The sequence below is a fragment of the Mauremys mutica genome, chromosome 2, assembly GCF_020497125.1.
Source record: "Mauremys mutica isolate MM-2020 ecotype Southern chromosome 2, ASM2049712v1, whole genome shotgun sequence".
Taxonomy (NCBI): Eukaryota; Metazoa; Chordata; order Testudines; family Geoemydidae; genus Mauremys; species Mauremys mutica.
The window spans coordinates 178410678-178438385 of record NC_059073.1 but is presented as its reverse complement, the minus strand read 5'-3'; the positions used below and the strand labels follow the sequence as shown (position 1 = coordinate 178438385).

General features: G+C 48.7%; 1 protein-coding gene across 3 annotated transcripts in view; it reads left to right on the top strand.

Annotated features, from left to right (window-relative positions):
- The window catches only part of STX17 (syntaxin 17), a 105013-nt gene that overhangs the window by 58759 nt on the left and 18546 nt on the right, over nt 1-27708 (top strand). For all 3 annotated transcript variants that reach the window (XM_045006241.1, XM_045006239.1, XM_045006240.1), the window contains exon 4: nt 20382-20613. In XM_045006241.1, the coding sequence (XP_044862176.1) occupies nt 20382-20613 (232 nt within the window). The remainder of the gene's footprint in view (nt 1-20381; nt 20614-27708) is intronic.

The following is a 27708-nucleotide window of genomic DNA, read 5'->3' as shown; positions in this document are numbered from 1 at the left end:
AGGAAATGATTGCTTTTTGCATCATTTCAGTTGAAGCCTTTTCGTTTTTGTGCTTACTGTCTACCATTTGATAGTTTTACAGTGTCTAAGAACAAACTAGAAGACTAAGGTTTTCTCTCTGCTCTTTGTTTTTATGATTGTTTTCCTTTTAATAAGGTAATAGCAAATCATTGTGTTAAGATTTTTGTGTGAATAGTGTTATGCTTTCGAGTGGATTTAGCTGCAGGAACTTAAATGTTAAAAACTAATTCAAAAGATTTCAGGTTCTGATAGGGCATACTTTAAATAGTATGTCCTGAAATGTAATTACTTTGTATAGATGTTTTCCCATTCCACTGTTGATGTTTTTAAGGATATTTTTAGAAGGGGGGAGGAGAAACAATGAAACTGACTATACACAAAGTACTATCAAATGCATAACTGAAAAAAATAGAGCAATTTATATTCTGCAAATTTCTTTTAGTTTTAGTAATCTTAGATATAACTTGTCAGCACAACATTTTAAGAGAAAAATGTGGCATTTTTCCAAATTACATGTTAACCCAATTTAAAATGTTTGGTACTCTGTAAAACAACAGGGAAATTCCCAGACAAAAACTTTGTTAAAAGACAGTTTAGCCAAATTCCAATGAAAACCATTTTCATCCTTATGCCCCAAAACAGTATTACACTTTCTATACAGGAAACATACACCTGCAAACCACTCATTCACCCTAAATGTTAGAAGGTCTGGAAATGAACAGTGAAAGGATCCAGCCATTTCCTTTTTGACAAACAACCTCTCATCATTCACTATCATCACATCCAGTTTATGCTCCTTGACAATTTTAACTTTGCGACTTCTTTTTTTGTTCTATGATGGAAAAATATTGTTTATTAAATGTGTTGTAAAGATTTGGAAAGGGAGATAGTCTGTGTACATTGTTACATTTAGAGTTCTATACAATTTTCTTATTGTGATATGTTGGTGGAGTCAGTAGGAATTGCAGGTGGTCAGTACCTATGAAAATGAGGCCTTTGACATTTTAACTTTGGCACCCAAAATTTGTGGATACTTCGAGAATTTAGGCTCAAACTCTGTCTCTGTGCCTCAGTTTCTTTATCTTTACAATGGGAATAATGCATGTTATTCACCCTGGTAAAGTACTTTGAGATCTAGGGATGGAAGCACTATATAAGAGCTAAGTAATATTGCTGTTTTATTATATAGCGAGATATACAAGCACTTGAAACAAAGATTGCCTCTTATTAATTTCAGTAGTCAAATTCGTTGGGAAAACGGGCAGATCAAGATTCCAGATATTATAAAGAGACATTCCAGGGCTTACAAACTAAAGCTTCGAACTTCAAAATATTTAAAGTAGCTTGGATTAAGGAGACCATGCTTCCACATCACTTGATATAGGTTGTTTAAAAAACAGAATCAAATTTGTGAGGGAAAGGGTAAAACAAAAAGGGTAAAAAGTATGGTTCCATTGTCTGCCCACAAACTAAACTCCACTCATTTAACACCACCATGAGAAGCCACTTATAATAGATTTTGCAGATATTCAAAATACAATCTTGCATGCTGTGCTGCATTTTGGTGGGTTCTTCAGGCTTGCCTTCCTTCATTGAAATTCAGATGCCTTGCCTTGGCAGCTTGGGTTTGGCTTCTTGATTGGAGGGGGAGAAATCGTGGCACTAGGATGAAATATAATTTATGGTAGATTGTGCAGATCTTCGTGTGACCCTCCATCTCCTTGTTTACAAGTTTAGATCAACAATAAAATAGTGACATTTTGAATTTATCTCTTTGAAACAGGGTGGTTTGTATCTTTTGGAGCTGTTTTAGCCTCTCTGCAAACTCAGGCAGATGTCATTCTATTGCTTCTATTCAGGCCTTATCTGTACTGGGAATTTGCTACAGTTACAGCTGTCTGTGGCTAGCCATCAATGTAGTTGTAATGGTGCAGACTCCTAGCATAGTGGTACATTTTACTCCTGTTTCAAGTGGGGTAAGATGCACCAGTTCGAATTATGTCTTACAGTGGCTTTGTCCAACTGCATTGCTGCAGCTATACTGGTGGCTGGCTGCCAATGGCTAAAATCCCTCAGGGTAGACAAGGCCTTGGTTCTTGTTTTGAATGTTTTTTTTCACAGCATTGAGAGATTAAGACTTTTTTTACAATGAGAGTTTAGATCAGTAATTCTCAACTGATTTACCATTGTGGGCCGCATATGCAGATCTCTAGATGTTATGTGTCAAGTATCAGAGGGGTAGCCGTGTTAGTCTGGTTCTGTAGAAGCAGCAAAGAATCCTGTGGCACCTTATAGACTAGGGCTGTGGCTACACTTAGCACTTCAAAGCGCTGCCGCGGTAGCGCTGCCGCGGTAGCGCTTTGAAGCGCTAAGTGTAGTCAAAGCGCCAGCGCTGGGAGAGAGCTCGGAGAGAGCTCTCCCAGCGCTGTCCATACTCCACCTCCCTGTGGGGAATAACGTACAGTGCTGGGAGCCGCGCTCCCAGCGCTGGGGCTTTGACCACACTGGCGCTTTGCAGCGCCGCAATTTGCAGCGCTGGAGAGGGTGTGTTTTCACACCCTGCTGCAGCGCTGCAAATTTGTAAGTGTAGCCAAGCCCTAACAGACGTTTTGCAGCATGAGCTTTCGTGGGTGAATACCCACTTCTTCAGATGCAAGTGGTGGAAATTTCCTGGGGCAGGTATATATAAGCAAGCAAGAAGCAAGCTAGAGATAACGAGGTTAGATCAATCAGGGTGGATGAGGCCCTGTTCTAGCAGTTGAGGTGTGAAAACCAAGGGAGGAGAAACTGGTTCTGTAATTAGCAAGCCATTCACAGTCTTTGTTTAGTCCTGAGCTGATGGTGTCAAATTTGCAGATGAACTGGAGCTCAGCAGTTTCTCTTTGAAGTCTGGTCCTAAAGTTTTTTTGCTGTAGGATGGCCACCTTAAGATCTGCTATAGTGTGGCCAGGGAGGTTGAAGTGTTCTCCTACAGGTTTTTGTATATTGCCATTCCTAATGTCTGATTTGTGTCCATTTATCCTTTTCCTTAGAGACTGTCCAGTTTGGCCGATGTACATAGCAGAGAGGCATTGCTGGCATATGATGGCATATATTACATTGGTGGAAGTGCAGGTGAATGAACCGGTGATGTTGTGGCTGATCTGGTTTGGTCCTGTGATGGTGTTGCTGGTGTAGATATGTGGGCAGAGTTGGCATCGAGGTTTGTTGCATGGATTGGTTCCTGAGCTAGAGTTACTATGGTGCGGTGTGCAGTTGCTGGTGAGAATATGCTTCAGGTTGGCAGGTTGTCTGTGGGCGAGAACTGGTCTGCCACCCAAGGCCTGTGAAAGTGTGGGATCATTGTCCAGGATGGGTTGTAGATCCCTGATGATGCGTTGTAGGGGTTTTAGCTGAGGACTGTATGTGATGGCCAGTGGAGTCCTGTTGGTTTCTTTCTTGGGTTTGTCTTCCAGTAGGAGGCTTCTGGGTACACGTCTGGCTCTGTTGATCTGTTTCCTTATTTCCTCGTGTGGGTACTGTAGTCTTGAGAATGCTTGGTGGAGATTTTCTAGGTGTTGGTCTCTGTCTGCGGGGTTAGAGCAGATACGGTTGTACCTCAGTGCTTGGCTGTAGACAATGGATCTTGTGGTGTGTCCGGGATGGAAGCTGGAGGCATGAAGGTAGGCATAGCGGTCGGTAGGTTTTCGGTATAGGGTGGTGTTGATGTGACCATCACTTATTTGCACCGTGGTGTCTAGGAAGTGGACCTCCCGTGTAGATTGGTCCAGGCTGAGGTTGATGGAGGGGTGGAAGCTGTTGAAATCGTGGTGGAATTTTTCCAGAGTCTCCTTCCCATGGGTCCAGATGATGAAGATGTCATCGATGTAGCGTAGGTGGAGAAGGGGCGTGAGTGGACGGGAGCTGAGGAAGCGTTGTTCCAGGTCGGCCATAAAAATATTGGCATATTGTGGGGCCATACGGGTGCCCATAGTGGTGCCACTGATCTGGAGATATATATTGTCAGCAAATTTGAAATAGTTGTGTGTGAGGATAAAGCCACAGAGCTCAGCAACCAGGTGTGCTGTGGCATCATCAGGGATACTGTTCCTGACAGCTTGTATTCCATCAGTATGCGGGATGTTTGTGTAGAGAGCCTCTACATCCATGGTGGCCAGGATGGTGTTTTCTGGAAGGTCACCAATGCATTGTAGTTTCCTCAGGAAATCAGTGGTGTCACGGAGATAGCTGGGAGTGCTGGTAGCATAGGGTCTGAGTAGAGAGTCTACATATCCAGACAGTCCTTCAGTGAGAGTTCCAATGCCCAAGATGATGGGGCATCCAGGATTTCCGGGTTTGTGGATCTTGGGTAGTAGATAGAATAACCCTGGTCGGGGCTCTAAGGGTATGTTGATTAGTTCTGGTGTTAGTGTAGGGAGTGTCCTGAGTAGATGGTGCAGTTTCTTAGTGTATTCCTCAGTGGGATCTGAGGGAAGTAGCCTGTAAAATTTAGTATTGGAGAGTTGTCTGGCGGCCTCCTTTTGGTAGTCAGACCTGTTCATGATGACAACAGCACCTCCTTTATCAGCCTCTTTGATTATAATGTCAGGATGGTTTCTGAGGCTGTGGATGGCATTGCATTCTGCACGACTTAGGTTGTGAGGCAAGCGATGTTGTTTTTCCACAATTTCTGCCTGTGCACATCGGCGGAAGCATTCAATGTATAGGTCCAGACTGTCATTTCGACCCTCAGGAGGAGTCCATGTGGAGTTCTTCTTCTTGTGCTGTTGGTGGGAGGGTAACTGTGTATCCGTGCGCTGTTCAGTGTTGTCCTGAAAGAATTCTTTGAGTCGGAGACGGCGAAAGTAGGCTTCCAGATCACCGCAGAACTGTATCATGTTGGTGGGGGTGGCAGGGCAGAAAGAGAGTCCCCGAGATAGGACAGACGTTTCTTCTGGGCTGAGTGTGTGGTTGGATAGATTGACGATATTGCTGGGTGGGTTAGGGGTACCACGGTTGTGGCCCCATGTGGCAGGTAGGAGTTTAGACAGCTTACAGTCCTTTTTCCTTTGTAGAGAGGTGAAGTGAGTAATGTAGATCTCCTGTCTTATTTTAGTGAAGTCCGTTTGTATGGAAGTTTGGTTATTGATGAGAGTCTCCAGGTTGGAGAGCTCTTTTTTGATGTTTTCCTGTTTGCTGTATAGGATGCTGATCAGGTGGTTCCTCAGTTTCTTCGATAGAGTATGGCATAATCTCTCACTGTGGTCTGTGTAGTATGTAGATAGTAGTGGATTTTTTACCTTCAGTCCAGTACCTTTGCAGTTCATCTGCAAATTTGACACCATCAGCTCAGGACTAAACAAAGACTGTGAATGGCTTGCCAATTACAGAACCAGTTTCTCCTCCCTTGGTTTTCACACCTCAACTGCTAGAACAGGGCCTCATCCACCCTGATTGATCTAACCTCGTTATCTCTAGCTTGCTTCTTGCTTGCTTATATATACCTGCCCCAGGAAATTTCCACCACTTGCATCTGAAGAAGTGGGTATTCACCCACGAAAGCTCATGCTGCAAAACGTCTGTTAGTCTATAAGGTGCCACAGGATTCTTAGATGTTATGTGGCTGGCATCCACACAATATATATACTACTTGTATGACTCTGACAATTGTGTGCTGATTGGGCCATGGGTTGAGAACCACTGGTTTAGATTTTAGAAGGCAAGTTTTGGGGAGGTAGGTGTGTGCTGTGTACATGTGTACTACTCCAATACAAGCCCTGAGCAAAAGTTACCTAATTTGTCAAGGATCCAAGGGGACTTCCTATTCAGGAGGTTTACTAGCAGTTCAGAAATTTTTTTGGAAAAAATATTAGCCACTCCCAACATCATTTATACATATAAGTGTGTGTATATATATATATACTTAATATTGTTCCTTCTAGGCTACTACAAAAGAAGTTTCTGTCTGGATTATGGTTTTCTGTCTCATTTGAGAATAAAGACAGGGTAACGGTCTTTGTTCTGGAAACAAAGCAGTGTGATATAATTATCCATGTAAATTTCACACTCATTTCTGTTCATACTGTTCTTTAGATAGACTGATGTATGCCCAGAAGAAGTAATTACAGATCTGTGCCTAGATATTTCCATTTTGTTTCTTGCCAAATTCCAAAGATCTCCTAAAAACAAGAAGTTTGTTTTCTGGATTGTGTTTATGATGATCACTTTTTTGGCTGCTTAAAAACAATAATTAAAGTGAAATCCTAGGAAGAAGTGCTTAACTTGTTCGATTTAAATGAAGAATTTATGGGGACTTCTATTTCAACTCAGTATCTTATAACACCATACTTTGTGTCTTCCATATTTCCTTTATTGGTAATCAATGTTTATATGTGGGATTAATTTTAAATATTGCAGACTAAGATTGGCTAGTAATACTATTAATTTAAACATACAGTATAGTATAGTCTTGATTAATTTGACAATTGATTTTTATGAATCAATAGTTCTCCGCTGTCTTTGGCTGTTTAATACATCTTTTACCGTGACCTTCCCCTCAGTGTGTAGAGTGTTTATGGAGGTTGGATTCATTTCCTTTGTATGTTGTTATATTTCTATCGGGGCGGGGGGAGAGGGGTTTCTTCACTTATTTTAAAAAAACATTTAATTGTATCCAGGATGTGTAATTAAAACAAACAACCTCTACACCAGGCCTGCACAACATGCGGCCCGCGTGGGCTCACTGTGCGGCCCGCGGGGCGGGGGGTGGGTGGGTGAGGTGAGTAGGCAAGTGGCAGGTGAAGGAGGGGGGCTGAGGAGGCGAGCGGGCAGGCGGGCAGTGGCGGGGGGGGGGCAGGTGAGCCGGTGGCTGGCCCCAGCTCACCGCTCCGCCCTGCTTCTGCCCCGAACGGTCCTCCCTGCTTCTCCCCCTCCCCCCCCACTTCCCGCGAATCAGCTGTTTGCGCGGGAAGCCTGGGAGGGCGGAGAAGCGGTGCAGTGGCTTCGCGCTCAGGCCCAGCGAGGCGGAGACGGAGCTGAGGTGAGCTGAGGCGGGGGGGGCCGCCCGTGCCCCAGCAGATAACCTGGAGGGGGGGGGCACAGGAACCGCTCCCCGCCACAGCTCACCTCCACTCTGCCTCCGCCTCCCTGGGCCTGAGCGCGAAGCCACCGCTTGCTTCTTAGCCCTCACAGGCTTCCCGCGCAAACAGCTGATTCGCGGGAAGCGGGGGGGCTGCGAACTCGGCCTGACCTGGTGCTCCAGGTGCTGCGCGGCGGCAGCATGGCCCGGCCCCAGCCAAGCGGCGCAGCTGTAGTGCCGCCAGCCACCTCCAGGCAGTGCGGTATGGGGGCGAGAGGGGAGGGGGTTGGATAGGGCGCAGGGAGCAGGGGAGTTGGATAGGGGGCAGGGGAGTTCAGGGGGATGGTCGGGGTGGGGGGGGTGGATAGGGGTCGGGGCGGTTAGAGGGCAGGGAACAGGGGGGTTGAATGGTGGCAAAGGTCCTGGGGGGTCCATCAGGAAGGATGGGGAGGGTGGATGGGGTGGCGGGGGGCAGTCAGGGACAGGGGTTCCAGGGGCGGTCAGGGGACAGGGAGAAAGGGTGGTTGGATGGGGCAGGGGTTCCAGGGGGGCCGTCAGGAAGGAGGGGGAGGGTTGGATGGGGTGGCGGGGGGGCAGTCAGGGGACAGGGAAGGGGGGTGGATGGGGCAGGGGTCCCAGGGGGGCATCAAGGAATGTGGGGGGTTGGATGGGACAGGAGTCGCGGGGCAGGCCACGACCCCCTTGTGGGGTGAGGAGGGAACCGGTTGTTAAGATTTTGGCAGCTCATCGCTGGCCAGGGGGGTGGGAGGCTGAGGAGGCGAGTGGGCAGGCAGTGGCGGGGGGTGAGTATGCGAGCCAGGGATGGGGGAGCTTAGAAGGCGAGCACGGGGGCAGGTGAGCTGGGGGAGTTGGGGGTCTGAGGAGGCAAGTGGGCGGGCATTGGCGGGGGGACAGGTGATCCGTAGGGGGCTGAGGCGGCGAGCGGGGGGGCAGTTGAGCCGACAGCGGGGGAGGGGGGCTGAGGAGGCGAGTGGGGGGCTGAGGAGACAAGCTACGAGTCAGTGGCTGACCTGTTCTACTGATCTGGTCTGGCTCCCATCCCCTCTCCTCTCCAGGGATTGCAGCTGTCTGGAGGTGCCTGTCTTCCACGCCTTCCTCAGTCACACCTCATTCATTCAACAGGGCAATTGATTACAAAGCGGGGGGAACATCTTATTCTACTTCTAGCAAAAAGACATTTGTCTTTTACCTTAATTATACTACCTTAGGGGCTCGCTATAACATATTACCAAGGTTCAATACCGCTGTTTGGTGGGGCGGCGCTGGGAAAGGAGGGTTTGTTTTCGCGGGTCGGGTGGCGCTTTGGGGGAGGTTGTTTCGGGGGGACTGGGCGGTGCTTGGGGGAGTTGTTTTTGCAGGGCGGGCGGTGCTGGGGGAGTTGTGTTTCGGCGGGGCTTGGTGGCGCTGTGGGGGGGTTCGGTGGGGCCAGGTGGGGGTTGGCCTTCAGCTGTTTTCTTTGGAGTAATATGGCCCTCACCGCTTTACGAGTTGTGCAGGCCTGCTCTACACCCTACTTTTTCCAAGCAAGCAGTGTGCCTCTTCTAGCTCCTTTACATTAATGAATAAAACGTTCACCTTAAAAACACCCCTCCTAAACTGTTTGTTCCCTCATTCCAATCTAAGAATAATGTTCAAAACAAATGGTAAACAGTTCAGTGAAGAATGATTTATTATACATGCTTAGAATGTCATACAATGATTATTTTTATATTGCAACATTAATTTTTTATGCTTTAATGAAAAGTCTATCCTAAATCAACAAGTAATATAATTTGTACTGTACGTTTCTTATGTTAGATTTTAGTGAAAATCAGTCATGCATTCTTAGTTTTTAAAAGTCTAGGCAATGTTTTGTGCTAAAATTCCCAAACCAAAACGTTTGAAGCTGTTCCATTGTACATAGATAGTGAAAGAGTGTTTGGAGCAGAGGGCTGGACCCAGGGTCTCCAACCTCTCAGAGGGGTGCCCTAAACAGTAGACTACACACTCATTCCTCTTCAAGTGATTGCTCATGTGTATTCTGCAATAGGTGTGCGTGCTTGCCACGTGCACTGGTGCTGAAAGTTTTTTCCCCTAGCAGTACCCATAGGGGAGTGCCCAAGCGACCCCTGGAGTGGTGCCTCCATGGCATGGTCTCCATGCACACTTCCCCCCCTCCTCCCTCCGCCTAAGTTCCTTCTTGCCACCATTGAAAATAAAGATTTGCAGAGGCTGGTGACTCTGAGTCTCTATGTTCCAGCTCCAGCTAAACCTAAGTTAAAGCCGCAGCAGACTCCCACTCAGCCAACCCTTATGAGACCGCTTATAAGAAGTTGCGGGATTATAAGTGGCACCCACGGAGGCAGTCTTGCCCTGCCCCCAAGCCTGAGTCCTCCAAGGGCAAGAAGGTGGGGAAAAGGCGGTTTTGATGGGACGCGGGGTGGGGGCGCCCTGCCAGTTCTCATCAGGGATCCACCCTCAATAAAGCTTCCTTTCCTGGAGTGGTTGCGGCTGACCTCAGATCGATGGGTCCTCAACACCATCTCCTGGGTTACACCCTCCAGTTTACTTCCTCCCCTCCCCACCTCCCACCCCTGTCCCTCCTGGGGGACCCCTCGTACGAGGCCCTGCTCGAGCAGGAGGTGGGGCGGCTCCTGGGCCTAGGAGTAGGGGAAACTGTACCAGGGGAGTTCAAAGGCAAGGGGTACTACTCCCGCTATTTCCTTATCCCGAAGGCCAAAGCGGGGCTCAGGCCCATCTTGGACCTGCGAGGCCTGAACCAGTACGTGGTGAAGCTCAAGTTCCATGTGGTCTCCCTGGCCTCCGTCATCCCCTCATTGGATCCCGGGGACTGGTACGCTGCCCTCAATCTGCAGGACGTGTACTTCCACATTCATATATTCGAGGGGCACAGACGCTTCCTCCATTTCACAGTGGGGCAGGAACACTACCAATTTACAGTCCTCCTATTTGGCCTGTCCACTGCCCCCAGGGTATTCACGAAATGGATGTTGGTGGTGATGGCCCACCTCAGGCACTGGGAGGTCCAGATCTTCCCCTATCTGGACAACTGGTTGGTCAAGGCAGCTCCTGGTTGAAGGTGTGGGATCACGTGGCGCTCCTTCTGTCCACGTGCACCACTTTGGGCCTGTTGGTAAACAACACCAAGTCCACGTTAGTCCCAGTTCAACGCATAGAGTTTATCGGGGCAGTCTTGGATGCCTCGTTGGCCAAAGCCTCCCTCCTACCGGACAGGTTCGAGACCCTGAAGGGTCTCATCGACACGGTCATAAGGTTTCCGGTGACAACAGCCAGAGCGTGCCTCCAGCTCTTGGGTCATATGTTGGTGTGCACATATGTGGTCCGTCATGCCAGACTCAGGGTGAGGCCCCTCCAGCTCTGCTTGGCCTCGGAGTTCTCCCAGGCAAGGGACAGGATGGACAAAGTCTTCACAGTACCCAAACCAGTGATCATCTCCCTACAGTGGTGGTCCTCCCCGAGAAACATGCTCCAAAGGGTCCCGTTCAGGGGCAGGGCCCCGTCGCTAGAGCTGGTGTCTGACATGTTGGACCTGGGATGGGGGACCCATGTGGGGAATGTTCAGACCCAAGGTCTGTGGTCGGCTCGGGATCTGACCCTCCATATAAACGTCAAGGAGCTCAGGGCGGTATGGCTGGCGTGCATGGCCTTCCGCTCACACCTGGAGGGCCAGGTGGTCAGGGTCCTCACGGACAACACGGCCTCGATGTTCTACATCAACAGGCAAGGCGGGGCCTGAGCCTGTTCCCTCTGCTGCGAAGCCCTCAGGCTGTGGGACTTTTATATAGCCCACGACATCTGCCTATAGGCCTTCCATCTGCCGGGTGCCTGGAACGGGTGGGTGAATTGCTTGAGCAGAGACTTCTCCTCTCAGCACAAGTGGTCTTTCCACCCACAGGTGGTGCACAGACTTTTCCAAGTGTGGAGAACTCCCCAGCTGGACCTGTTTGCGACTTGGCAGAACCCTCACTGTCCCTGGTTCTGCTCCGGGGGAGGCTGGGACAGGGCGCTATCTCCGATGCCTGTCCTGGTCAGGCCAGTTTCTCTATGCCTTTCCCCCGTTCCTGCTGATCAGCAAGGTTCTGGAAAAGATAAAGATGGACAAGGCCCAGGTCCTTTTGATTGCTCTGGCATGGTCCAGACAGCATTGGTATGGGACCCTCATGGGCCTGGTGGTCGCCCCACCGTGGCCATTGTCGTCTCGCCCGGACCTGCTCTCCCAGGACCAGGGCCTCCACCTCCACCCCAACCTAGCGGCACTCCACCTCATGGTGTGGCTGCTCAATGGTTAAGTAGAGAGGAAAGGACGTGCTCAGAAGGGGTTCTGCGCATCCTCCTAGAAAGCAGGCGGCCCTTCACGCGCCGAGCCTACTTGGCAAAGTGGTCTCGGTTTTCCAGATGGGCGGATGAGCGGGGCATTTCCCCAGTGGCTTCCCTGATCCAGCTTATCCTGGACTACCTTCTTCACGTTAGAGCCCAGGGCCTGGTGCCCTCATCAGTCAAGATGCACCTGGTGGCCATATCGGCCTTCCATCCGCTGGTGCAGGGCCACACGGTATTGTCCCATGCTATCAGTGGCCAATTCCTTAAGGGTTTGGATAATCTCTTCCCGTATGTTAGGCCCCCAGTCCCGCAGTGGAACCTAAACTCATGTCCATCTCACGGGGCTCCTGTTTGAGCTGCTAGCCACGTGCTCCTAGTCACACCTCTTGTAGAAAGCGGCCTTCCTGGTTGCGATCATGTCGGCTAGGCGGGTCTTGGAGCTCAGGGCCCTGAACTCCGAGCCCCCGTACATGGTATTTCATAAGGATAAGGTCCAGCTCCACCCACACCCCTCGTTCCTCCCAAAGGTGTCTCCGCCTATCGCATGGGTCAGGACATTTTTCTGCTGGTCCTCTGCCCCAAGCCCCGTGCATCCAGTGAGGAGCACCGCCTCCACACGCTGGATGTGAGACGGGCTCTGGCTTTCTACCTGGAGCGGACCAAGCCATTCAGAAAGTCCTCACAACTGTTCATTGCCTCGGCCAAGCGCATGAAAGGTCGGCCAATCTCCACTCAGCGGCTCTCCAACTGGATCGCCTTGTGCATCTGTACCTGTTATGACCTGGTGGGAATCCCTCTGCCACCAATTGTGAAGGTGCACTCGACTCGAGCACAGGCCTCGGCTGTTTTTTTGGCCTACGTCCCCATTCAGGACATTTGTAGGGCTGCCACGTGGTCTTCAGTTCACACGTTCACCTCGCACTATGCGATTGTCCCCTCCGGATCAGGGATGACGCCGGGTTTGGCAGGGCTGTCCTCCAACCTGGGAACTTGTGAACTCCTACGCACCTCCAACAGATATAGCTTGGAGTCACCTACTGTGGAATACACATGAGCAATCCCTCGAAGAAGAAAAGACAGTTACCTGTTCCATAACTGGCGTTCTTCGAGATGTGTTGCTTATGTCTATTCCACATCCTACCCTCCTTCCCCTCTGTCGGAGTTGTCTGGCAAGAAGGAGCTGAGGGGGGGGAGCGCGCAGCACCCCTTATACTGTGCCATGGAGGCGCCACTCCAGGGGTCACTGGGGCAGTCCCCTACGGGTACTGCTAGGGGAAAAACTTACGGCACCGGTGCATGTGGCGAGCATGCACACCTATTGTGGAATAGACATGAGCAACACATCTTGAAGAACACCAGTTACAGAAAGGTAATTGTCTTTTCTGTCTTGCGTATCCAATGACTATTTAAGTATTTATCCACAGTGGAACAATCATTTGGGGGTGGAGGGTGGGGAGAGAGAGAGAATGAGAATGAATCAATATGAACAACTCACTCTGTCGGTCAGTGGTTAGGGTGCCTACCTGGGAGTGGGAGACCCTGTGTCCGGTCCCCCTTCTCCAATCATTCCTTCATTATTTATACACAGTGGAACAGCTTTAATAATAGAGACTGAAGGAGCCTGGTTTCAGAATATGCCATATCTCAGTGTTCAGAGCCTTCTCTTGAGAGGTAGGATTTCAACAGGGATCTCCCGTCTCCCTCTCTGGTGGTGGGTAGGGGAATTGAACCTGGACTTTCCACATCCCAGGTGAATATTCTAAACACTGGGCTAAAAGTTACAAGGCAGGTGGCACCACCACCACCTCTTCCAACTCCACCTCCTCTGGTGGCCAGATTTTGTATGGGACCCAATCTGGTAGACTGCTCTGAGAACACCTACTGGATTGGACACTGCGATTTAGGCTGACAAACACCTGTGTTCCCCCAGTTTATGAATTGCTCTGTGGTTTAGGTGGGAGATAGGCCTCCAGATGCCTAGAGGGAGACAATGATGTACATGCTCAGAGGTGGGAACTTTTATCCTGAAAACTTAGGCACCAAGTGAATTTAGGTACCTACAGAGTTTGGTGGGAATTTGTGAATTGCAGTGGAGCCTAAAACTGGGACGTAGGTGCCCAAGTGTGGGGTTTTGGCACCTCAGTATCTTTGTGGATCTGAGCCTGATGGGTGGTATCCCCACTGCTTCATTTAAATGAGTAATTCTGAAAGACTTTGTTTGGTTAAAGGAGATATACAAACAGGTAATCCTTTTTCGAGGCCCTCTGCTGCATTATTCCTTTGCCTCAGCGTGAACCCTCAAGGAACACAGGTGCAGTAGAGCTTTCCTTAACGCTGCAGTCATGTTAGGGAAAACGTTTCTATGAGCAGGCACCAGATTCTCCTTGCACACTTAAAAATACATATAGCTTTCCAGGTGGCATACACTGTAAGTTACTAGTATTTCCACAAGGTGCAACATGAACAGTGTATATGTACAGACAATACTTTGTGACTTCCACATCTCCTAGTATGGGTTCAATTATAGCTCTTACGAGTGTAAGCTGCATTGGGGAGAAGAGGGAGGTAGGTAGGTCTTCACTCAATCAGCAGTGAGTAGTTGATAGTAGTAGTATGCCTTTGTAAGGCCTAGTATTTCTGGAGATGTATGGAAAGTGATGTCCCTTGCTATATCTGTTCAACAGATGTAGCCTGCACCCTTCCTAGCAAAGCCATCCCCTCGCCAGGCCACTTGTTCTGTGCCAATACCAGCTTTCCCTCTCTTTTCCTGTCCTCTTTCTTCCTCACATTATGCTTCTTCAATGCATCCCCATAAGCAGTGGCATAATTTAGCCCTAATTGTGTCTGTTCTACCACCAACAAAGTTTTTGATTCTTGGGATCAAAAATGTTTGTAGGACATGAGTGCTGATGCTAGCTGACTCAGATGTTTCCCAGAAATAGCAATGCAGCTGCAATTATGGATGCAGAGTCATTTAGCAGTTAGACCAGGATGCCTGATATTTTATTCCTAATCTGCCAATGACTCATCATGTCGACATGTGACTATTGGCAAGGCATTTAACTGATTGGTACCTGTTTCCCAATCAGTAAAATGGATATAGCTCCTCTTCACACTTGAAGTTCCTTGGACGAAAATATTCTATATAAATGGAAAGTATTGTTATCTTGGATGCACCATGTTGTCTGACAGAGCTCAGTTAGCCAACTGAAATCATTTAAAAAAACAAAAACAAAACAAACCTACATTTCCAGGTCCCTTCCACACACCAGTCTGATTATTTTGTCTGAAAGGAAGTGAAGGAGGGTAGTACTCACAACAGAAGAAAGCTCGCACAAAGAAAGCAAGACGGCACAGTGCAACAGCTTAGAATTCAAATATGCTTTGATGAACATTCTCCCCCCTTCCTCTCCAAGGGAGCATCAAGCAGTGGTCCATGGCACTCTAGGGGCAAAATCAATAAAATCATAGGTTCTGTGATTTCTGTGATCTTGTGGTAAACCTGCAACCTTTAATTATAATACATTAATGTCCTTAACAAGAAATAACGGTGCACAGTCACATGGTTATTCAGAGCTTGTAGAGTTCAAGTAAATCTTTAATCCGTTAGACTGGGGATGGGCAAACTTTTTGGCCCGAGGGCCACATTGGGGAATAGAAATTGTATGGCAGGCCAGGAATGCTCACAAAATTGGGGTTGGGGTGAGGGCTCTGGTTGGGGGTGTGGGCTCTGGGGTGGGGCTGGGGATGAGGCATTTGGGATGTAGGAAGGTGCTCTGGGCTGGGACCGAGGGCGAGAGGGGGATCAGGGCTGGGGCAGGGGTGCGGGCAGGGGTGCAGGTTCTGGCTGAGAGTGAGGGCTCTGAATGGGGCTGGGGATGAGGTTTGGGGTGCAGGAGGGTGCTCTGGGCTGGGATCGAGGGGTTTGGAGAGCAGGATGGGGATCAGGGCTGGGGCAGGGGGTTGGGGCAGGGGGAGAGGCTCAGGGGGTGCAGGCTCCGAGTGGTGCTTACCTCCCCCGAAAGCAGTGTCGTGTCCCTGCTCTGGCTCCTATGTGGAGGCATGGCAAGGCAGCTCTGCATGCTGCCCCATCCACAGGCACTGCCCCTGCAGCTCCCATTGGAGCGCGTAGGAGCCGGAGCAGGGCCATGCCGTGGCTTCTGGGAGATGCGTGGCGTGGCCTCCGACCCAGCACCCTGGCTGGAGCGTGGGAGCGGGGCCGAGCTGCATGGCGCGACTTGTGGGCCGGCTTAAAATGGATCCGGCCTGCAGGCCATAGTTTGCCCACCCCTGTGTTAGACCCATATCAGGCTCTGATACGTAGTGTTATAGAACTCTTGACATTCTAATAGTCTGACACATTCTCACAGACTTGTGCCCTCTGTAGACACTGACACCTATGCCAAGTGTCTGTAAAATGCTATCCAGCAGTATCTAGTACAGCCGTGAGATGATTCTTTCTCCGTCCAAATCTTGTGCAGGGTAGAGATGTGCATAGGCGGCAGGTTTGTATAATTTTTGGTGGGGCCCAAAATGGTGGTGCCCCCCCGCTCCCGCCCTGTAAGCCGATATAAAATGAAGCTACAACGCGTCAGCGCCACAAGATTACAAGGGTCAATTAAAAGTGGAAAGTCAGAAGCAGCACTTGCCTACTTCAATATACGGTATTATATTTTGTTGCATCTGTTGTGATGAAGTGGGAATGTTCTTAATATTTTCTCTGAATACTGTGTGGGTGCCTCAGTTTCCCCTGCAAGATGCCAACTGAAGGTGTTGGGGACAAAGAGATCAGGTGGCCTCCTTGTCCAGAAGAGACACAGAGGCCAGAGGAGGGAGTGTCAGTTTGGAGCTGGCTGGGGAAATTGGGAGAGACCCAGAACTTGGTTCTGGGCTCCCCACCCCCCAAGATGGACCTGACAGAGGGGTTCTGTTTTCTGTACCAACAAGCTCTGTTTAAACTGTGTTCCCGTCATCTAATAAACCTTCTGTTTTACTGTCTGGCTGAGAGTCACATCTGACTGCAGAGTTGGGGTGCAGCGACCTCTGGTTGCCCCAGGACCAGCCTGGGCAGACTCACTTTGGAAAGTGCATGACGTGGAAGGGCATGCTGAATGCTCCGAGGTCAGACCCAGGAAGGTGTAAGCTTCTTGCCCTGGAGACAGTATGCTCCGAGAGAGGAGGCTCCCCCAGAGTCCTGACTGGCTTTGTATGGAGATGTTCCAAAGCATCACAGCATCCCCTTCCACACCGTGCACTTCCCAGAAGTCCGCACAGGCACTGACACTCCCTCCTCCGGCCTTTGTCTCTTTTCCAGGCATTAGGAGGCCACCTGATCTCTCTGTTCTCCAACACCTTCAGTTGGCACCTTGCAGGGGAAACTGATTTGGGAGAAATGAAGTAAAAGCTGCCCAAACCGAGCTTGAGCACTCCTGAATTTTGAGGTGTTCAAATCTGGAAGGCAGGTGCTGGGGGTGGGAGAGGGCTGTGGGCTCCATGGGGGAGCATGGCAGCAACTGTCTGGAGCTGCATGGAGCCAGATACGCTGGTCTGAGTGGCACAGTAAGCGGTTTGGGGGTTGGAGAAGAGGTAGGGAGTTCCGGGGGGCAGTCAAGGGACAAGGAGCAGGGGGAGTTGGATGGGGCAGAGGTTCGAAGGGGCAGTCAGGGGACAGGCAGCAATTGGATAGGCATGGGAGTCTAAGAGGTTTATCAGGGGACAGGTAGGGGGTGCGGTCCTGCGGGGGGGAAGTTGGGTGGGGTCTCAGGAGGGGGCAGTTGGGGACAAGGAGAAGGGAGGCTTAGATAGGGGCTGAGGTCCCAAGGGGCAGTTAGGGGCAGGGGTCTCGGGAGGGGGTAATTGGGGAACAAGGACCAGTGGGGCTTAGATAGGGGGTGGAGGTTCTGGGGGGCAGTTGGGGCAGGGGTCTGGGGAGGGGGCAATCAGCGGACAGAGGCTGGGATTCAAAGGGCTCTGGGCTGCTGGCAGCCGCGGGGATCCCAGAGCCCTTTGAATCCCAGCCCCGGCTGGGAGTCAGAGGACTCTGGGCTGCCTGCAACCGCAGGGAGCCCAGAGCCTTTTAAATCCCAGCGGCGGGAATCAGAGGGCTCTGGGCTGCCCGCTGCGGCGGGGAGCCCAGAACCCTTTAAATCTCAGCCGCTGCTGGGATTTAAAGGGCTCTGGGCTGCCTGCACCCGCGGGGAGCACAGAGCTTTTAAAATCCCAGCCGCGGCCGGGAATCAGAGGGCTCTGGGCTCCCCGCCGCAGCAGGCAGCCCAGAGCCCTCTGATTCCCGGCCGCGGCTGGGATTTAAAAGGCTCTGGGCTGCCCGCCGCGGCGGGGAGCCCAGAGCCCTCTGATTCCCAGCCGCGGCTGGGATTTAAAAGGCTCTGGGCTGCCCGCCGCGGCGGGGAGCCCAGAGCCCTCTGATTCCCGGCCGCGGCTCGGATTTAAAAGGCTCTGGGCTCCCCGCGGTTGCAGGCAGCCCAGAGCCCTTTAAATCCCAGCCGCGGCCGGGAATCAGAGGGCTCTGGGCTGCCTGCTGCAGCGGGAAGCCCAGAGCCCTCGGATTCCCGGCCGGGGCTGGGGGTTAAAAGGCTCTGGGCTGCCCGCCGCAGCAGACAGCCCAGAGCCCTCTGATTCCCGGCCGCGGCTGGGATTTAAAGGGCTCTGGGCTGCCCGCAGCAGCGGGGAGCGCAGAGCCCTTTAAATCCCAGCCGCGGCTGAGATTTAAAAGGCTCTGCGCTCCCCGCGTTTGCAGGCAGCCCAGAGCCCTTTAAATCCCAGCCGCGGCTGGGATTTAAAAGGCTCTGCGCTCCCCGCGTTTGCAGGCAGCCCAGAGCCCTTTAAATCCCAGCCGCGGCTGGGGTTTAAAAGGCTCTGCGCTCCCCGCGTTTGCAGGCAGCCCAGAGCCCTGTAAATCCCAGCCGCGGCCGGGAATCAGAGGGCTCTGGGCTGCCTGCTGCAGCGGGAAGCCCAGAGCCCTCTGATTCCCGGCCGCGGCTGGGATTTAAAAGGCTCTGGGCTCCCCGCCGCAGCAGACAGCCCAGAGCCCTCTGATTCCCGGCCGCGGCTGGGATTTAAAGGGCTCTGGGCTCCCCGCGTTTGCAGGCAGCCCAGAGCCCTTTAAATCCCAGCCGCGGCTGGGATTTAAAAGGCTCTGCGCTCCCCGCGTTTGCAGGCAGCCCAGAGCCCTTTAAATCCCAGCCGCGGCTGGGATTTAAAAGGCTCTGCGCTCCCCGCGGTTGCAGGCAGCCCAGAGCCCTTTAAATCCCAGTCGCGGCCGGGAATCAGAGGGCTCTGGGCTGTCTGCTGCGGCGGGCAGCCCAGAGCCTTTTAAATCCCAGCCGCCGCCGGGAATCAGAGGGCTCTGGGCTGCCTGCAACCGCGGGGAGCCCAGAGCCTTTTAAATCTCAGCCGCTGCTGGGATTTAAAGGGCTCTGGGCTGCCTGCAACCGCGGGGAGCCCAGAGCCTTTTAAATCCCTGCCGCAGCCGGGAATCAGAGGGCTCTGGGCTTCCCGCTGCAGCAGGCAGCCCAGAGCCCTCTGATTCCCAGCCGCGGCTGGGATTTAAAGGGCTCTGGGCAGCCCTGGCAGCGGCGGCAGCGGCGGGGGGGCGCTCCAAGCAGGGGAGAAAAAACAGTGGTGGGGCAGAGCCCCTGCTTGGGATTTATTCATGGGGCTAAAGCCCCAGAGCCCCATATAAGTCGGCGCCTATGGAGATGTGTTGGTTTGGAAAGCAGAGCTTGGTCTAAGCTGCAGTGGGGTCATGTCTGAGGCTGAAAGGGTTGTAATTATGTAAATATTATACTACACTGATTTTTGGCCCTTCTATCTGTGTAGGATCGTCATAATGAGTCTATGTAAACTAAAGCAGCTCTCCACTACCTGTGAGTTCCTGTGTAAATGTAGAGTACAGTGACTGCTTTGCAAAATATGCTAAATATATCAGGTATCAAACAGACAAGTTTGTTACATCCACTAGGGTTGGGTTCTGAAACATATTCACAACATCTTAATGGAGAGTCTTGTGGGCAACTCCCATTGTGATGAGAGTGGTGGTTTAGCTGTGGCTGAACTGAAGTTTGCTCTTACAGGTCTGGTTAGCTTTTGAGATGTTTAGATCAGTGTGGTTGATGAACATGGGAAACTTTGAGATCATTTTTCCCTTTGGTAATCAGTACATTTCTCTGCTATTACTGATATGGCAGCAAGAACTGGAACGCTGCAGCCCTTGTGGGCACAATGGGTCAGGTGATTAAATATACAGAGGAGGAACCATGCTTTGCCTGTCTGTGTTAAGAGTTACATTTGTGAAGCTATATTGATGGCTGTAATTGGGGCACATTCATAGTGAAGACAAGACCTTATATATGACATCTGTAATCAGGGCTGTAGTTGGCTACTTAGGTACCAAATGTCAGTGGCTATTCCCCAGTGTACAGCCAGTTTATTAGAATGCATGAGAGGGTACAGAATTAGCGACTGCACTGAGCTGCTGGGTATCTGGTGGATTGTGTGGGTTGTACTGGTTCCAGGGAAAGAACTTATAAGTACCAGTTGTCACAGGTATAGAAAATGAAATACTGTGGGAATAGACTGTGCAGAGATAAAACAGGAAAGAACAAAACAGTGGGGAAAGAACATTTTTCTCACTGTAGGTGAGTTCTTACTACTTGTGCAAAATATGCCCATTATCTCCTTGGTGCAACAGATTTTTGTTTAGAATATTTTCATTTTAACTAGAATAAAATTAAAGCATTTGGTTGTCTGAGAACAAGACCTTTTTGGAATTTTAATTTTTCTCAACTTATACAAAATATTGAAATGTAATTTTTTTTTATTATTTAAAATTAAAATAACTGTAGTTAATTTGCATCACCCCCTAGAAAGAGGAGTAGCAGCATGCCATAAAGTTACAAATAATCTTTTAAAACTATTGCAGCAACTGCGAGCCAATATCCGAGAGATGGAGAAACTGTGTTTGCGGGTCCGACTGGAAGATAAACAAATTCTCCAAAGAATGATAAATCCAGTTAAAGAGGAAGCGTCATTTGCCATAAAAGAATTTCTACAACTCCATTCAGAATCTGCAGAAGAACTTAAAAGACAGTTTAATGAACAGAAGGACACCTCTTTGAAGTCTCCTCTAATCAGATCTGCGACGGTAGGAGGAGGTAGTAGAATTCATTTTTCTATGTACTGTATTGTGGTATTTTTATATTTGTTTTATGATAGTATATTTCCAGTGTTTTCTGACCAGATATTGTGGAAATAAATAGACGAGACTTCAGTTTGGTAAAATATTATTCTTATATGACGAGGTGAATTTTAATATATTTTCAGATACCACAGTTTTCTCACCATATGTAGAATACAGATTATTTTACTGCACAGTTTATGTAGTTAATAAATGCTTCAATCAGCTATCCAAGGAAGAGGAAAAAATTGATAGGCTAATAAATGTAGTTAAGTAATGAGAGCACTAAATTGTGCAGTACAAGCAATCTTGGGGTTATTGTAGTTACATTTTCTTTTTCCATTGCTCTGTAATGGTAATCACTTAGTACATTTTTACTTAATTCATTATCTATGAAATGATGAAAACAATTCTTATATCATCACCGAAAGCCTCAATCAGGAGGAGCAAGTGGAGTATAACATGTCAGTTTACACAGAAATACACCTCTACCCCGATATAACGCGGTCCTCGGGAGCTAAAAATCCCTACCACGTTATAGGTGAAACCCTGTTATAGCGGGGTAGCAGTGGCAGGGCTCCAGCGGTGATTTAAAGAGCCCCGGGCTCCAGCCACTGTGGAGAGCCTGGGCCCTTTAAATCGCCGGCCGAGCCCTGCTGCCACAGCCCTGAAGTAGCAGCGGCAGGGCTCCAGCGGTGATTTAAAGGGCCTGGGGCTCCCCGTAGCAGCCGCCCAAGCCCTGCTGCCGGAGCCCCTGGCTTACTGCGCAATATGCGAACCCATGTTATATCGGGTCGCGTTATATCGGGGTAGAGGTGTATATCTTCATGATTGGCAGTAAAGCAGTAAAAGTACCAGACCAGACCATTATATGAGGTTTTGAAAACACATTATACTACCTTATAGATCATCCAAGGATGGCCCTGGTTGCTACTGCTCTTCTCTGATCCCTCTGCTTTCATGAAAACTGTATCTTTCACCTCTCTTGCATCCGACGAAGTGGGTATTCACCCACGAAAGCTCATGCTGCAAAACGTCTGTTAGTCTATAAGGTGCCACAGGATTCTTTGCTGCTTTTACAGATCCAGACTAACACGGCTACCCCTCTGATACTTTCACCTCTCACTCTTCCTTCCTTCCTTCCCCCATGAGCACCTTCTTGTCTCTTTTCACCCTCATTCTGTCCCACCTGCCCTTACACTTGAAGCCAAATCTGCAGTTAGCTGCTAACATCTGAATAGCGGTTGAGAAGGACTGACCATTAGAGTTAAACCAACACATCCTCATACAGAAAAGTTTGAAGCTTAATATTGGTTAAAATACTTCGCAAGTCTCACATTTTTTATTTAAAAAACATATTTTCAGTTAGTGGCCTCACAGAAAATCTTTCCTTTCAGGAAATTCCATGTAATCTGGCTGTTGTATTCATAAAGTGCTAATCTTCTTGTCTCCTTGTTGTCATAGAAGTTCCTTCGATAGAGAATTGCACAGAGAATTGTGTGCAATGTCATTAGTAAGAGGGAAAGTCTTTTCACAACTAAGAAAAGAAGACAAAAATATATGCTAAACTGTAAAATATCTCTTTTTAACAAAAACAGGATTAGTATCTTGATCTGAATGACCTTCCTATTTTTTAAAAAATGAGTCATTTTGGGTCATTGGTTAAAAACCAAGAAAGCATAGCCATAGGAAAATATTATGGGAATGACATACACTCACAAGTCAGCTCAGGAATGGAGTAGTTCACCTCACGTAAAATGAAACATATAAGCACACAGACAACTGAGTATAATTATATAGGATTTTAAAAAAAAGTTTGCATGAATATGAAAGCAGCTTTTTTAATTCATGGGGCAGCTGTAATATCATATTGCCAGTTCTTTTGTGATTCAAGGCTGCAGATCTGAAAGCAGATCTTAGCTGCTGATCTTACTTAATCAAAGAAACTTCCTTACACCCCACTTCCTTTTCGCATGTTGCTTCCAATCTGGCAGAGAAATGAAGAGTTTACAAATTCAAATAGCCCATTTAGGAGGCATGTCAAAGAAATGATTCAGCCCTTTCCCTTTCCACCATCCCCCCATCTCAAGTCCAATAGGAGTTGAATTTAATTCCATTTTAAGCAAATGTTAACAAAAGGCGAGACTCCACTTTTAAAATTACTAAAATTCTTTTTAACCAGCATATTGAATTTTCCAGAGAACTAGATTTTTATCTTGAGTGTAATGAAGTGTGAAGGTACTTTGTAAAGTATGCAGAAGTGTTTTTTTGTTACTGCAGTTCTGATGAGATGTTGTAGTTGATGTTGAGGAAGCACTTCTATTCTAAGCCCTATCACAATTGGGTTAGAATTTCCTAAAATACTAACTTCTGAATGTAAATTTCTCATTCAGTTTCAGCTCGCAGGTGTTTCCTCCTCCTCCTCTCCCTTTTTTTCTTTTGTTTTTGAAGTGGGAAGGGAAATATTGAAAAAAACCCAACTTTGGCCATTTAAGTTATCAGAAAATTAGAATAACACAACAGTGTCACCAGCTTTGCCCGTTACTTTGGGGTATGCTCATTTATTAGGGTTACTCTTCTAGGGGGGAGGGGGAGAATCTGTATTTCTATCAGTGTACTGCTTGTGTCACTTGTGTTCTTATACCGAGCTCTACTTCTCCATGCTGCAAGTTCTCTCCCAGTGAAGCTATCCTGCAGGACCTAGGTTCCCCAGGGCTCGGTTCTTCCAGCCCCAGAAGCAGACGAACACACACACACACATATTAACGGAGTGCGTCTGAGAGGACCGGGTTAATCAGCGCTCCCAAGCTGACCCCTTATATGTCCCTGGAATCAGTAGGCTGGGTTGAGCAGCGTCTCCAAGCTGTCATCCTCATATGTCCCAGATTCAGCACGTCTCTATCCCCGCTTTCACGTTACAATTGTTCTGGCAGTAACCCACTTGATGAGCAAACCCCACATCATTTTTGGGAGCTGTAGGGATCTTTTAGCTTAGATACGAGGAGAGTTGCTGCAGAGTGAATGAGGAAACCAAAAAAACACCCACGAGTGGGTGAGGGGAGAGAGAGAGAGAGAAGCAACCAGCTTACTCATGAAAGTTATTTATTGCCAGGTAATAACCATAGGGGAGACAAACAAACAAAACAATTATAAAATAAATCTAGCTTAAACTTGATTATAAAAGTCAGGTTTAGAAAACTATAACTGATCACACAAGGCAGGGTCAGAAGGCTATACCGAGAGAGAACTGGGTTCTCACCACTCCATGAAGTTTGAATCGATTGGGGGTCCCAGGAGGTAGTGGTAGCTGAGGGTCTGGAGTGCTGGAGTCTGGCAGAGCCCCCAGCATGATCAGTCAGGAGAAGATAAACTGATGCAGATTTTGGATCCAGGCATCAGAACACTTACTTGAGCATGGATAGGGGTTTTTGTAGAGAAACAACAATGGTTCAAGGGAGAACACTAGATTTGTTTATGTGTAAACAAGGGAGAATACCAAAGTTGTTTTGTTCAGGCTAGACAATGGCAGCTGATCATTCCTGGCTTTGGGCAGCGTTCCTTGGAGGGAGCTCACAGTGCAATTAGGGAGCTTCACTATTTTGGATACCAATAAAGGATTTATTACTAGAATGGGTCTGATAACTGCTGAGCTGGGTGTGTGCAGGCATGGGTTCATTAACATCTGGAGCAGAGATCCCCCATCATGCAGTGCTCCCCTGCTTTTCTGGTCCCAGAGTTCCATGCAGTTCTTGCCTTGGAATCTCTGTTCTCCATGCTGTATGCTAATGGAGATGCCTCCTTGTCCCATCTTCCAATCAAATGAGACTAGGGGAGTTTCCTTAATTCTGTCATCCTTATCCCAGGGGTTTAGGTGTGTCTCACACTGCCTTTTCATTGCTTTTTGTCTTCTGATGCAGATTTGGTTCAGAGGTGGGCGTGGGGGGGGTGTCTTTTATGAGTCAAACAGGCTGGATACTGTGCCCTGGTTCCCCAAGAACACAGAGCTGCTAGGTAATAACAGAGCCTTCTTTTGAGGTGTGAAATACTCTTTAATGTGGAGAAATCATTAAAGGCTCTTTTTGTCACTTAGGGCTTGGCTACACTTGAAAGTTGCAGCGCTGGGAGTTACAGCGCTGGTCATGCAGCTGTGCAGGAACAGCGCTGGTGTGTGGCCACATTTGCAGCATTTGCAGCGCTGTTGGGAGTGCTGCATTATGGGCAGCTATCCCAGCATTCAAGTAGCAACAACGTGCTTTTCAAAAGAGGGGGGTGGAGGGTGGTGTACTGTGACAGGGAGCGGGGAAGATAGAGAGAGTGGATTTTTGGAGCCAACACTGTGTGTTAGCTTCCTGGATTGAAAAATCAGAAAATGTTCCCGACCCCTTAGTCTTAAATTGCAAACAGCCTGCATCCAACGCTGTTTCTCTGTCAAGCAAACATTCACTCCCTGCCTGCCTCTCATTTGATCGTTCACAGCCAGGTACAGATAGCTCCTGTTTGCTGTGATCAGTGTTTGTTTTTTAGATAAGCAGTTCAACGGAGCTCCGATCGGAGTTCACAACAAAACAAAGAGAGGCTGCATAACAAAACAAAGAGAGTAATTTAGTTAAAAGCATTCTGGGATATCTCCTTATTCCCTGGAGGCCAATAAAAGCGCTGGTGTGTGTCCACACTTGATGAGCAGCGCTGGAACACCAGCGCTGCAATCGCTACACCCCAACCTGACCAGGTGTACAGCCAGCGCTGCAGCCAGGGAGTTGCAGCGCTGGATGTGCCTTGCAGGTGTGGACGGTTACTAATTGCAGCACTGGAAAGCCTCTACCAGCGCTGCAACTTGCAAGTGTAGCCAAGCCCTCAAACCCAGTGGTGGGACATCCTAATCTGGTGCAGAATAGGTCAGCATGGAGGAGGCAAATGGGGGCAGGCCATTTTACTTAAGGGGTTTTTCCACTGCCCACAGTTCTGCTTAGGAATCGTCTTTATTCTTGAATGACTGATAAACGGTTTTATTTAACAAGTATAAAATATGTAATGCTGGCTAAGGCCATGTATAGATTACAAACTTTGGTCGACCAAAGTTGATGTCAGTGTAAAGCCACTGCAGTTAGTATACTTAGCTGCTTGCATTGATGCTAAGTACAGTTCACCAGGGGTATGTATCCCAGTGTGCCACCCTCCAGTGCAATGCCTTTTGGGGAATTTTCACAATGTGGTGTTGGGTGCACACGACTCCTGCCGGGGGGCTGGGAGCAAAAGGTCAAGTTCCCATCATGCAACTTTCACTATCTCATAATGCCATGAGATGGTTATGACTAACCCATAATTTTTGTGCCTTTTTAAAATCCCACAAACTCACGCAGCACTTGTCGCTATCCATCATCTCTATCAGGAGCCCACGCAGGTCTGCACTGTTGTCATTGATGCTGCAAATGCAGGACAAACAATCCTCCGGCACTTGCAGAGCTGCAGGAAGTACCACAGCAAAGGGGCACATGATAATTTCTTTGAGGACAGATTGCTAAGGGACATAATGAAAAACAATTCAAAGTTGGTGGCATTTACAGATGAGCTACAGGACAGCTTCTGGGCCTAAGAAATGAGCAACTGACTGGTGGGATTGCATTATGATGGAGGTTTGGGATGATAAGTGGCTGCAGTACTTTCAGTACTGCGAAAGGCCACATTCCTGGATCTGTATGCCATGTTCGAGCATGGACAAGAGAATGAAAGCTGCATTGACAGTTGAGAAGCAAGTGGCGATTGCACTGTGGAAGCTTGCAAAGCTGGATTGCTATCAATCAGTGGGAAATCATTTTAGTGTTGGAAAATCCATAGTGGGGGCTGTTATGCAAGTGTGTGTGGGGCATTAATTGTATCCTGCTATGCAGGACTCTTACTCTAGGTAATATGAAGGATGTTGTGGATGGATTTGCGACTATAGGGTTGCCAAACCATGGTCAGGGGATAGATGGCACACACATTCCTATTTTGGCTCCCCCTCACCTTACCATAGAGTACATCAACAGAAAGGGCTACTTTTATGTGGTTATGCAAGTGTTTATGGATCACCAGGAATCACTTCACCAGAGAAGCCCTGTCCTACATTGGAATGCAGTCCATTGGAGTGGTGGAAGGTCAATGCACAGTGTTTTCCCAGGCTTGGAAAACTGGCAAAGAGTTACCTGTGCATTCCAGGATTGTCTGTGCCTGCAGAACACGTCTTCCAACGCTGGCCTTACTGCACACAAGACTGATACCAGAACATGTAAACATGTTAATCTTTCTTAACAAAAATCAGCAGTAGAGTTGAAATTCTAATCGGACTTTTTGTGTTTTTGGATGGCTCAGAGGTATTATGTAAAAAGTTAAACAAAAAGGTGGGTTTTATACATAAGACAGTTTTTGTTGTTAGTAAAGGTACTTGACAACAATAATATGCACAGTCGGTTCATTGTGAACTCATTAACAGTTAAACAGTTAATGGATACAATTTTAATAGTTTAAACGGTTACTTTTAAAAACACTATTTACACCCTAATAGGAGAGGGGTCGACCCCCTGTCACTCCAGCTCCTTCTCCACTTGGAGCATCACGGTGTCTGTTGGCTAGCTATGCAGCTTGCTACCTCTCTTGCTTAATCTTTCCTTAGTATTTTTTTTAAAGCACAGTTTGTGCTTTTTGCCTGATTTGGGCGCCTCTCTCTCTCTCTCTCTCTTTTTTTTGTCCTCCAGTACAGGTTATGCCCAGGATCCCAGGCTTCACACCCTGCCAGAAGTCTGTCCCCCACAGTGATGGTAAATTCAAGCTGCTTCTGCTGCCTGGGAGTGTGTCACGTCCCTCCAAATGTAAGATCTGCCCAGGTTTTAAAAGCAGATCTAAGAAACTGAGGGAAGATGGACTAAACTCCTGCTAATGGAGCACTATCTCAGACCTGTAGGATCCGAATCACCGCCTGTGCCTCAGATCCACAGAGAGCCCTGGTGACTGTCTCTACTGTGACAATAAGCAAAGACCCTGGGGCCCCTCAGAATCGTCTGGATCCTCAAAGAAGGAAAAAAACCCTTCTCCAGAG